The sequence below is a fragment of the Anguilla anguilla genome, chromosome 18 (genome assembly GCF_013347855.1).
Source record: "Anguilla anguilla isolate fAngAng1 chromosome 18, fAngAng1.pri, whole genome shotgun sequence".
Classification (NCBI taxonomy): domain Eukaryota; kingdom Metazoa; phylum Chordata; class Actinopteri; order Anguilliformes; family Anguillidae; genus Anguilla; species Anguilla anguilla.
Genome location: NC_049218.1, coordinates 14,909,722 through 14,921,801, shown reverse-complemented (window position 1 = coordinate 14,921,801; position 12,080 = coordinate 14,909,722). Strand labels below are relative to the sequence as shown.

At 41.4% G+C, this 12,080-nt stretch overlaps 1 protein-coding gene across 4 annotated transcripts in view; it reads left to right on the top strand.

The window, feature by feature from the left end:
* LOC118218453 (ligand-dependent corepressor-like) overlaps positions 1 to 11,710 on the top strand; it is a 37,434-nt gene extending 25,724 nt beyond the window's left edge. For all 4 annotated transcript variants that reach the window (XM_035401107.1, XM_035401105.1, XM_035401103.1 and 1 more), the window contains one exon: positions 4,767 to 11,710. In XM_035401107.1, the coding sequence (XP_035256998.1) occupies positions 4,767 to 8,940 (4,174 nt within the window). In that variant the 3' untranslated portion in view covers positions 8,941 to 11,710. The remainder of the gene's footprint in view (positions 1 to 4,766) is intronic.
* Positions 11,711 to 12,080: the final 370 nt, after the last annotated feature.

The following is a 12,080-nucleotide window of genomic DNA, read 5'->3' as shown; positions in this document are numbered from 1 at the left end:
GGTTTGTGAAGTGATCTTTATTTATGTCTAAAACTGAACTAGATTTAACAAAGACTGTTATGCATTCTTTCCTCATTTCACTTTGGTGTGCAGTTGGTTTTTAAATTGTGAAATTGTTGTGTTTTTGGAAACTTCTGTCAATTCGATACAACAGGGGAGGACGTTTTATTAATATTTAAGCACATCCTGATGTTTTTTTCTGGATTCCTCTGGCCAGGGATGTAGAAGAGCCTCTCGCTAGCAATTGTGCAGTCGAAGAAATTGTGTTCAGAGTCAAATGTTGTTTAGGGTGAAACATTTCATGTTTTTGAACGTGAAATGTGCTCGAGGGGTCCTGCCAAAAGCCCTGAATTTTTGCCTTTGGATTCTGGCCAAAGATATTAACCGTACTTAAAAGCTCAATGCTAACTTTGTGTACAAAAGGCTGTTCCTCAATAACTAAACCAATTGCATATCATTCATCTTGTGGGCTCGTTCAGTGCTTTACAAACAGCAAAGATTGTATGAACACAATTATGTGAAGGGAGCTCTTTGTGAACTGCCATGACACTTGCATAAGACATCCTTTGTGAATTTTCCTTTTCAGGCCAGTGTTCAATTCAGTTATTGGAATAAAAAAGGTTCCTGTGTTTTGATTGCTATTATGCAAAGTGAATTGGAGCATTGGCATGAAATATTTTGTTGGAAGAAAAAAAGGAACTGGTTCCTCATCTCTCATCTTTAGCCTGCTATGAAGCTTAAACTGAACAATGTTTGTACAGTTTAAGTGACGATTTCAGTTTTTGATTATCTGGCACAGAAGTGCCTTTTGTGTCTTGTGCAAAGAGTCTGCACTTTTCCTTAAAACTTGACAAACACAGTATACCTCAGACAAAGCATGGGAATTTATGAAAGCCTGAATTTACCAAATACATCTCATTCCTGTCATTGTGGATCAGCCTTGGTTATATTATTGAGTACAACTTGTAGCAATGGCCACGGTAAAAAAAAAATTTTTTATTTTTATTTTAAGTTATAACACTAGTTGCTGACAGTCTCTTGCACATGTTATAGTGCACATTGCTTGTCTGCCCTGTAGCACTTGGTCTGTTCAGGTTATTGGTTTTTTGTTAATAGGTAACTTTGACTTTTGTTTATAGTGCAGTAGCTATAAAGCTACACTGTGAAAGGGAGATGCATAACTGGGTCTCCAGTGTAGCGCACTGGTAATGTATGCTGGCGATTAAGCTTGATGTTTAGGTGACTGAACTGTAGCCCTTGTTTATCAAGCAGTTTTTCCCTTGCAATTTTGTGCAGATACATTTTAGAGTTTCTCACTGTGTTCCTTTTAGTTCTCTATCTGGTTAAATGTATTATTTTAACATCAGGAGTCAACAGCATCACTGGACTTGTTGGTGAAGTGACAGAGAGTGTAGAGTACTAAACACTGAATTTACATCAATTAATGTAAAAAAGAAAATGTAAATAAATATAGATATGTACATACACACGTGCACACGCATGTAATACACAAATGCATTATTAAATACTAATTGCTGTACTTATCTTGTGGAAGAGATGGTGTCATAATTCAGGGAACAGAAATTGTAATATTAGACCCCTCACCCCCCAACCAGTCACCCATAGCCTGTTGAGTTTGTCTCTTTGAGTTTGTCTGTGTTTAATATGACTTTGTTGGTTGGTTAGCAGGTAGCAATGGAGGGAAGGCAATAACCCGAAGGCCCACCAGTTTGATTAGTTGTACATTGAAACTGTGTTGGCAGTATATTGATGGAAAAGATATAAAGGGTTGCTGTACAGTATAGTACGTTCCTAGAAGGCACTGCCAATTCCATGTCTTTTTCAGGCAGAATGTAAATAACACCTGAGACTTTCTTTGTGGGGGGGTTTAAGTAGTCAAACATTTTGACTTTTAGGAAAGTCTTAAATTACTGAGGCTGCTGTCAATGGTTGAAATTTCCTTTTGTGTATATGTGAAATAACAGTAGACATAGGTATTTCTGCATGCAGGCAAGTGTTGGGATGAGAAGTTTTGGAAATTGAATTGATAAAAGCTGTTTGAGGTTTATGAGGAATTGAAGACACTGAGGGTTAGGCTAGACCAAGTCCTGTCACATAGACGAGCTTCAACTTGAAATCTGCAGTAGCCAGGCATTATGAAGAGTCTTGTATAGTGTATAGTACTGGTACTGTTGTTTCTTAATGTTTGATAAGTTTTATTCCGCAGGTATAATGTAAATAACCATATGTGTTTGTGCACATGTGCACTTGTGTCCTAAATATTTGTTCCTCACATTTGTCTCTTGAAATTATTCTGCTTGTTGTTATTCCTATTTCAGCCATTTGGGGTGGGGGGGGGGGGGGGCGTGAAGGGTGAAGTAACTACAGTTTCCACTGTTCAGGAAAAAAGGCAGATGACAACCCTCAGGGACAATGTACACAGTGCTCTCAGTCAGTTAAGGTACTTGCTCGAGATTCTGAAGCCTAGCAGAAAATTGAAACAAAAATGGAGCAGACACTTCAGAACGCAAGGGTTTGTGTTTTCTCTTGCTTTCATTCTTTCTTCATGGAGGTTTCCACAGAATATTGAGATGGCTCAAAATGTTCATGCAAATGCTGAAAAAGGGGCAAGGGTGTAGCTAGGCTTCTATACATAGGAAACGGATCTTGGTAAACTCAGATGTACATAATGCACCCACTTTTACCTTTGCTTTAGATGGAGCCAGAACATCTTACAGGAATTCCGCTATTTTGTCTCTTTTGTTTGAAAATAACAATGAATGTCATTTTTGTAAAACTCTGTTCAGGTAAATATTTCAGCCAAATGGTGTTTTTAAAGCTGCATTAAAACTCCAGCACATGGTGCCTCAGATGCATAATATAATGGCATTCTATGACTTTACTAATGCTGAACAGATTATTTTGGGTCCTGTTCTCTGGGCATCTTGTCAATAAATTGCAGTCTACTCTCATTGTGAGTCTCTTGGGGGAGGGTCTATTAAGATACCTTGATGAGAGACAAACTCTTGATTGGGCCTGTATCTTTTGCTAATCATCATGTTTGACAGACTTTTTTAGCTAGGGGGATGAAAGTTAAAAATTTTAAGCTTTTATTAATGTTTTGATTAAGAGTTTGATTTCATGCATGGGGGGCTTCTACTTGGTAATTTTGGTCTTTAATCACATGGCAATGTTGAGAGGTATTTTAGAGGATGTATTCAGATTTGGTATCTTGCTCCGTCCTGCCTTGTGCTCATTTATAAGATCTGTTGTTTTTTAAAATTATATCAGTAACAGTAGCTACAGTACCTTTTTGGTGAATTTTGTAAAAATAAAATGAATTTTATATGAATATAAATTGGAAGAGTGATTCCGTTAAAATACATTATTAGACCCTCCCTTGAAGATTCTCGTCTTTAAAAGTCTTGGCCCAGGTAATTGTAACTGCTTAAAATTTTCGGGGAAGTAAGATACTCTCCTTCCTTAGCCTTATTTCCATTATATAGTTGTGGTGCGTTGGGGATAGTTGCAATACAGGGGACAGAGAATGGAAATGTAGACCTTTTTTAATGAAAAGGATGAATGTGCTTGGTCTTGACTGGATTATTTTGCAACTAATATTTGTGTGTGTGTGTGTGTGTGTGTTTGTCTTTTATCATACCTCTCATCAAGTCAGGTGAAGAATTCTAAGAAATCAATTCCCTAACCTCTATATTCAGTCCTGATGCTCAGAAAGCAGGCACTCCAAAATATGAATTGACCTCATTTCAGTATATACAGTTTACAGTGTCACACGTTTTATTTCATATCTTCTTGTACTGTAATTACATGTTTCGTTATTGTACTATGTTTTTTACTCTAGGATGTGATCAATGTCAGTAGTAGTGCCCTGAATTACAATACTTGGTTTGTTAGATTGCACTATTTGTTTCCTTTTTGAATCTGGCCTACAACTGGACTAATAAATATGAGTTTGCTCTTAATTTTTAAACAAATCATATCTGTGGTCTTCTCATCTTTATTTTGCATTGATTGTCAGGCACCGCTTATTAATTTTATATTGGTGCATGAATAAGACGGCTGGTTGTTGTATTCTATTTTGGGGGGAAAATGCTACGTTCACAACATTTCTGCTGTAGCATTGTCTAAGGTAGTATTCACTGGATGCCAGAATCATTGTTCAGAACCACTATTCTTCTAATAAATTTTGTTGTGAAAATATTTTAAAATCCTGTGTTTCTTTCCATTATCAACGGGATCCTCAAGTTAAAAATGAATAAATTCTAAATCATGTCAACTTTCAGAATTGTGAAACTCTAGTTGTTAAAACATATTCTACTTTCTGTGAATTGGGAGAACACCACAACAGTATGAGATGTGTTTCCTGTTATGCTAAAAATAATAGAAATGAGTCATTTGGAGGGAGAACCAGAATTAAATTAGATTTTTAAATGAACATCATTGTGTCCTGAGTATCAGGCAGGTCATAGTTCTTTTTCCCTGCTTGTAATGTCATGGAGTACTGGGTGATATTTGTAAATTTGGCTATTGTCAGGTGTTTTTCATATGTAAGTTCATTATATATTTATTGAGGATTGCTTTGGGGTTTCAAAATAGGATACTGTAACAAATTGTAAATAAAATTGATATCTAATTTTGTGCCCAAGACAACTTATAATATTAATATTGGTCATTTTTGTAGTGTGGTAAGTGCCTGTTTTCTGTTGAACTCAGTTTTATGTCCCTGCTTCATTGATGTCTTTCAGTGAGTCTCTGGACCGGAACCTGGCGAAAGTGCAAGATCTCCAGTCAACCTCCACGCTGGAGCAGTTCATGGCTAAGCTGTGTCTCCACCACCAACGGCAGATCGTTGATGCTTTGGGGTTCCTGCAAACTGAGGTCAAGGCTGTGGGCTCCTCCTGTTGTCCAGGGCCATCTGCCTCAAAAGCAACCCTTGAGGTAACTGCAGAAGCAGACTGTAGCCCAGGCCCCCAGCAGGAAAATACTGATTGCCCATCTGGAGAAACAGCTACTGCAGTCACCACCTCTTCTGCAAGAAGTGTGAGCCACTCTCTAGAAATGGCCAATCTACCAAACACCAACAATTCACCTGTCCAACAGCTGACCCCTGAGAATGCAGGTCGCACAGACACCCCTTGTGAGAGTTGTATGCCACTGAAACTGTCTGATCCTGTGGACCTGCGTAAAGTGACACCTGGGAACAGCACCAGTGAAAGGGAGAACATACAGCAAGATAACCTGCTGTTGTTGGCAAGGAAAAGTACAAGCTCTAGTAGTCTGACTGAAGCGAAGAAATATCAAATGCTTGCTAGCTCCTGTCATACTCCTGTTGGCACTTTAGATGAGCGGCAGTGCAATCCTGAAACTATCTTGCATCCAGTCAGGGATGAACTAAGTCTTGAAGAACTCAGTCTGCCTATTGGAAGTCGTGATCATCCCTACCACACCGAGCAAAGAGCCTTGTCTGGAATTACCAAAGATTTGTTCGCCAGTCCTTGCCCTGCTAAGAACGCCACAAAACCATCAGCTCCAGCCTCCCCCAGGACGGCTCGGAAAAGCAGCAGAGGGACTTATCCTAGGCCCAGGCATCCTGTCTGCCAGATAATAAATGACCCAGACAGTCATTGTGACATTGTGTACATCAGCAAACCTATAACTGAGTGTGAGCTTCAGCCTCCAAATCGCATGAACACTCGCCATAATGCTCGTAAGAGTACAAGAGGCTATGCATATAATGAAGAAATCTGTGAGCTGAAAACTGTCCGTACACTGGCTGGGAAACCTGGCACCAACAACAAGGGCAATGCTCCTGCTCCAGTGCTGGAGACCAGCACATCCGTTACCCCAAAACAGGCGCTTTCTAAGCCAGAGAGTGTTCCCCCTGTCGATATACCCTTTGCTGGAGGCTGTGGGGAAGCATTTGGTCCAAACGCAACCTCGGAGCAACCCGTGGAGAAGGATATAGCTGGAGATGATGTGGCATCGGTCAGAGAGGCAGACTTGATAGTTGAAACCAGTCAGACTGGCCAGCCTCCTTTCAGAGAGAAGACAACCCCACATCCGCATGTTCTCTCATCTTCTGTTAACCAACAAACCATAGAGATGTCGACAGATGGGCAGCAGCAGCAGAAGTCACCAGCAGAAGAGATTGTGAATAGTAATGATGGTCAACCTGAAGTTATGCAGACAGTGCTGCCACCGAGTGATTTACCAGATCTTGATTTAGCAGCAGGTGAGGAAATTGCCTCAGAGGGTGAGGCCGAAAATTGTTCCAGTGAGCTTCAGTCAAGTCCAAGGCCAACATCTCCCATTTTGGCCACAGAGGACTCTGTTAAGTCAGAGTGCACTAGGACCAGCAGTGACCTAAGCGAACAGGATCAAGGTCCTGAAGCTCCTTTGGCTGAGGAACAGGAATTATCGAAGGATCAGGAATTATCAATGCATGCTGAGAAAGAGACCCTCACAGTGATTGAAGCAGAGCATGTTGAAAAAGAGAACTTAGAGGAGCAGGAAACAATTAGTGTTGATCCTGTTTCCAGGACAACAAATAGCATGGTGCCAGAGGAAAGCATGGGAGATGCAGTGGGTGAGATTGTTGGAGTAGAAGCTGTGAAAGAATTGTCTATGGAGATAAAGCAATCGAAGCATCCTGAAAATGAAGGCAGTCAAGCGGAGGTTGCTGTCATCCCCCCTGAAATTACAGTTCCAAAACGGGTCAGTAGCCGAGACATTGCTCCATCTGACCGGTGTTTACGGCGGAGGCCACAGCCAATCAGCTCAGAACCAACAAAGGTTTCCAAGACTAATCCGGTAACACCCCATCTGCCTCAGGTCCAAGACTCTCCAGTTAACCAACTTAAAATGTTTGGACACGCACGCCCCCTTAGATCCATAAAACAACCAGCATTCGTCACTTCGCGTGATGCCGTACTGCAGTGCACTGAAGAGATGCCTGTCGATAAACCTCAGCTATCTTCTGAAGTTCAATCCCATACACAAGTAGTGGATAATATGGTGCAAACAAGACACAAGGCCATGTTGGCCAAACAACTGGGGAATGAGGAGGGAAGTCCAAGCAGTAAAGCAGCGCCTGCTGCTGCAGCTGGCTCTAGTACAGAGATGGTTGGCCTGACGATACCTAACCAACAAGCCTACTTGAAGGAAAAGCCAGCAAAAGCCACTTCTGTGGAAAGCAGCATTCCTAGTGATTGCAGCATGTCTGTAGAAAACACTTCAGGCACGTGTAGGAAAATTCCCTTGACGAGGGAGAGAAGCAGGGGTGGAATGTCTTCTAAACCCATGAGGTTTGCAACTCTCATGAAGCACAAGAAGCTGGTCCTCAGATCTCAGAGGTGTGCTACACTGGTAGCTGCTGACACAAAGGTGGAGAGTGAACAGGATCAGGCAGACCCTGACATTAAAACCAGAGCAGAGAAAGCTTCCCTTTCACAGCCCCAGAAAAGGGACCTTGATCCTTTCGGACTGCAGAAGCTTAACCTCTCTATGCCAAATCCACCAAAGTTTCTCGAAGCACTAAGAGGGGAGGAAAACCAGCCACAAATAATGAGCCTGAACACCAAGTATGATAAGATGCAGAGAGGTTGGGTCCAACTGGACAAAGAAGGACAGCCAGCACAGCGGCCCAAAAACAGAGCAGACCGCTTGAAAGAGATCTGGAAGAGCAAGCGTAGAGTTCGCAAGCCAAAGCCTTTGGATCAGCAGAAGTACTCTCCTGTGCAGATGCTGTTCATGAAGACATTTGACCTGACCAGCATTTGCCGATGGTTTCTACAGACAACAGAGACGAAATCCCTTGTGATTGTCAAGAAGGTGAACACCCGCCTCCCGTCTGAGACTCAACTCTGCTTTCACAGTTCCTCGGCCACAGCCGGCTCTACCCATGGAGTCTATTCAAGCCTGCAAGCCGAGCGCTTGAAAAAGCACCTAAAGAAATTTGCTGTGGCGTCCCCTGTGAAAAGCAATGCTAAGAACCAAAAGCTCATTGCAAAAGCTTTGGAGCAGGAGGTCCCTTGTAGCAAAGCGAAGGACAAGGTCAAAGAGCTGACCTCTGCCACCCGAATCTCCACCAAACCCTACAGTAATCCTCATAAGCTGGAAGTACAAGCTGCAGAAAGCCAGAAGGCTGCTGTTGCCATAAAGAGTCCTGCCAGTGCCCGGATTCTTCGAAAGTATTCCAATATTAGAGAGAAGCTACATGTTCAGCAGCATGCACTCAAGCCTAAAGAGATCGCTGTAGAAGACCTCAAAAGTACCTGTATCAAACCTCTGCTATCCCCAAAGCTCATCTCCAAACCAAAAGCATTGCCAGACCATGGAAAAAAGATTGTCCCTGCTGGAGAAAATGGTGGAAAGGAGCTATCCACTGCAAGCAAAAATGTGAAAGTTAATTCCCCTCCTTCCAGTAAAAGAGACACTTTGAAGAAGGCTGTCAAGGAGAAAGGAACCAAGAGCAGCAGCAGAAAATCATTACAAATTTTGTGTAAAAAAGGCCGCAAGACACCGAAGAGGGCATCATCGGCTGCTTCCAGACCAAGGAAACCTTCTGCTAGTTCTCTACCTGCTTCAGGACTCAAACGCAGAGTTGCAGTTCCAACCAGGGCAAGCAAGGTTACTAGAGAGCAAAAGCACGGGATTGTAAAATCTGTGCCGCCGAAAGCCAGGGACTCAAAATTACAGGTGAAAACGGCCCTGAGAAATAAAGTGCTGGAGAGCGAGACTTTGCAGCTGCAGAGACCCGAGGCTATGCTTTCACCCTCTCAAGACCAGGTACTGACACGGTCTCAGAGGAAGATGGAGACCGTAACATCGGCGGGTACCGTGTCAAGACCTTCCCTAAAGCGTACCCAGGAGCCCCTGCCAACACCCACCAAACGTACCAGAACACTGCTTTTAAAATAAAAATGTTTGTGCATTAAAATAGACTGCTATCACAAACACGTCATCAATTGGAGCTTGACCAGGCTATTGTTGGACTGGCAAATTACTTTTTTGTGACTTTAAATTACTGCATTTGAAAAATTACTTTTATGGGTGTGGGGGGGAGGGGTGGGTTGGTGAAGAACAGATCAATCCTGGCTTTGCTTTTGTTAAGCTTCAGTAGGAAGATGCAAAAAGAAAAAGGTGGTGATGGTATTTAAACTCACTTCGGATGCGCGTGCGTTCGCCATGTATGCTTACTGTGTGACGTGTGTGTGTGCGTGCGTGCGCGCGCGTGTGTATATTTGAGAGAGAGCGCAAACGGGTGCTGAAGCCCGGGTGCGGTGCTGCTGAGGAATACACTCCTCTTGTTTTGTATTACACACTGCTTTGCAATCAGAAGAAGAGTACAGATTATATAAATCGGGTGCCTTATCAATATTTAAAGTAATAAGATATGTAGCTTAAGACAAGTGTCGCTCCTCAACTTGTTGCACAAACACATGGACTGTGAGGGGCTGCAGGGTAAAGTAGGCCCGCCCACGCACATGGCCCTCCCCGGAACCCCCATCTGTCTTCCTGCATGAGATCTGCTCTAGTTCCCTCGTCTGTGACTGCTTCTCATTTTACTTTGATGTATAGTGGCAGCAACAGTTGTCTGTAAAGTTTCGTTTTTTTTTGGCTTGAACTGCCCTGATAGAACCCATTCAGTTAAACACAGCTTCCCCCCCTAAGCCTAACCCCCCCCTAATTGTTCCAGTTTGTCATAAACCTGTATTAGAACTGTGATGACTGTGTATGTGATTAATGTGGTTCCGTTCCTTGTTTGATTCTTATGCACTGTTTGCGTTTCCTCCCTTTTTGAGCATTAAGTATTTGAATTTGCCTCCATGTTGGGGTTCAGTGTCATTTCCTCCAGCTGTTTCTCCCTTTCATGTTTCTCATTTGATGTTGTATGGTGATGCTATATTCCATGGGGTGAAAGTTGTGGGTTTTGAAGGATGGCCAGGGGTTTAAGGGTTTGCTGCTTGGAAATGTGTTTTCCTGATCAGCATGCACTGCACACTTGGCTGGATGAGCAAAAACGCATTGGTCGGCACAAATGGGTCAATTTTAAAATCCAGGTATCGGTGCTTGTGAGGCAACTTTCACCGCCATGAGAAAGACTTCAGTCTCCTTCCTCTTTCAGCCGTTTCCTCCATAGTCTGTTCCTTTACATCTGACTTGTATGCCTTTCCTTAGATAAGCTTAAATTAATGCATGTGCAGCTTAGATGAGGCTGAATCTATGCATGTTCAGTGTTTCCTTTACCTACCTTTATGTTTGCAGACCTTGTGGTGACATGAACATTTGTTTCCTGTGTTTAGTGTGTTTGGCATAAACAAATGGAAAAACTGTTTGTATGTGCGATACATTTTCAACAGTGGTTGGAGGCAGCTGATTCACTTTGTTTTCTCAGTCAGTTGAAGCATTTCTCAGTCTTCTTCCCTGGATTTACACCTGTCTTTTGCACCGAAAAAGCTACCGGCATATACTCTACCTAACAGGAATACCTGAAGTGTAGTAATACATTTTTAAAAAACATGGCATCTTCAGGGAGTGAATACCTGGGAATGTGTGCCCAAAGAAGTGGTGCATTATGGGAAGGTGGAAGATATACATAGGGTTATAATGGTGAATTATAGTACTTGGAATAGGTGGTAATATTCCAAACATGTGGCGACACTTGTGTGTAAAGCAGGACTGCTGTGAATGAAAAACTTTGAGATGTGTGTTCCCCTCAGAAAGGATTGCAGCACACTAGCTAAACTGAAAACCCTTCCAGTCTGGCAATGTTTCTGAAAAACTTATTTTCCCAGGTTCTACTTAGGAACTGCAATGTAATATTCAGCTGAAGTGTGGGATATATATATAGCAGCACAATTCCAATTGAAGATATTTTTCAAGGAGAAATTATTAGGTTTTCTATGGTTAAAAAAAAAAAAACTTTCAGAAAATCCTGGGTCTGCAGTTCAAATATTCCAATAATACCCAATTTGGTCAACCACAGTGCTTAGCCATAGCCATGCTTAAAAAGAAATGGACAGAATAAGACTGTGATGCTTTCTGCCATAATTTGTCAGTTCATAAAATTGTAAAACTCTAGGTTGTTTAGTATTGAATTTTACTTATATATTTTTTCCATTATCGCTAGAGCTCAATGTTTTGCAGCAGGTTGAAGTGGCGCCAAATCTAACTTGAACAAGGATTTGTTCCTCAGCCTTTCACATTTGTATTTTTTTTTCTTTAGTTTGTACTGTATATTAAACACCCAGACTTATTTATATGAATCCTAAGAATAATGCGTCTTACAGGTTTGTGTCTGTGGACTGGACAGATATAAACTATTCTTTTCCATTTTAAAAACTTGCATTGGACCCTTTTATTTTTTAACGTGTCACCATATTTATGGTTTTCTTTTTATTTTAAAGAATATTTATTGTATTTTGAAAGCATATGTACCATTATACATATCTTACAGTGTGTATATCAATCTTAAAAGGAAGCAACTCTCCAGAAATCCTGCTCCATAACAGATGCATTAATTTATTAAAATGAAGCTGATAAAAATATTTTTGGGGGCAAGCAACACAAAGATAAAAAAATAAATAATTGTGGACATCAATTTTAAAATATGCCAGTGTTATTTTGTTTTCTGATTGAGATGTGTTGCTGAATTTGAGGAATAAATTTTAGTAGAAAAATTAGTACATGTAGGCCTGTTGTTTTACTGACTTGTTTCAGATGGGACGGTGGGGGTAATTGATGAATACAATTTCATACACTACAACCAAGGTTTTCAAAATAGACAAAAAGTACTTGAGGCCATAAACCTCTGATATAAAAATACATTTTAATATACCTTAATATGCATGCCATGTAAAATGGTTGGTGTTGCATTCCTGCTAGTATGGTTTAAATTCTATTTGTTAAAAAATATATATGTATACTCGCACACACACACACACACACAGATGCGTGGCAAATTGAAGGGAAAAACCAACATGAAGTAAGTCATGCAGGAAGTCTTGGTCAGGTGTTGGGCCACTACGAGCCACCAGAATAGCTTCAATGCGCCTTGG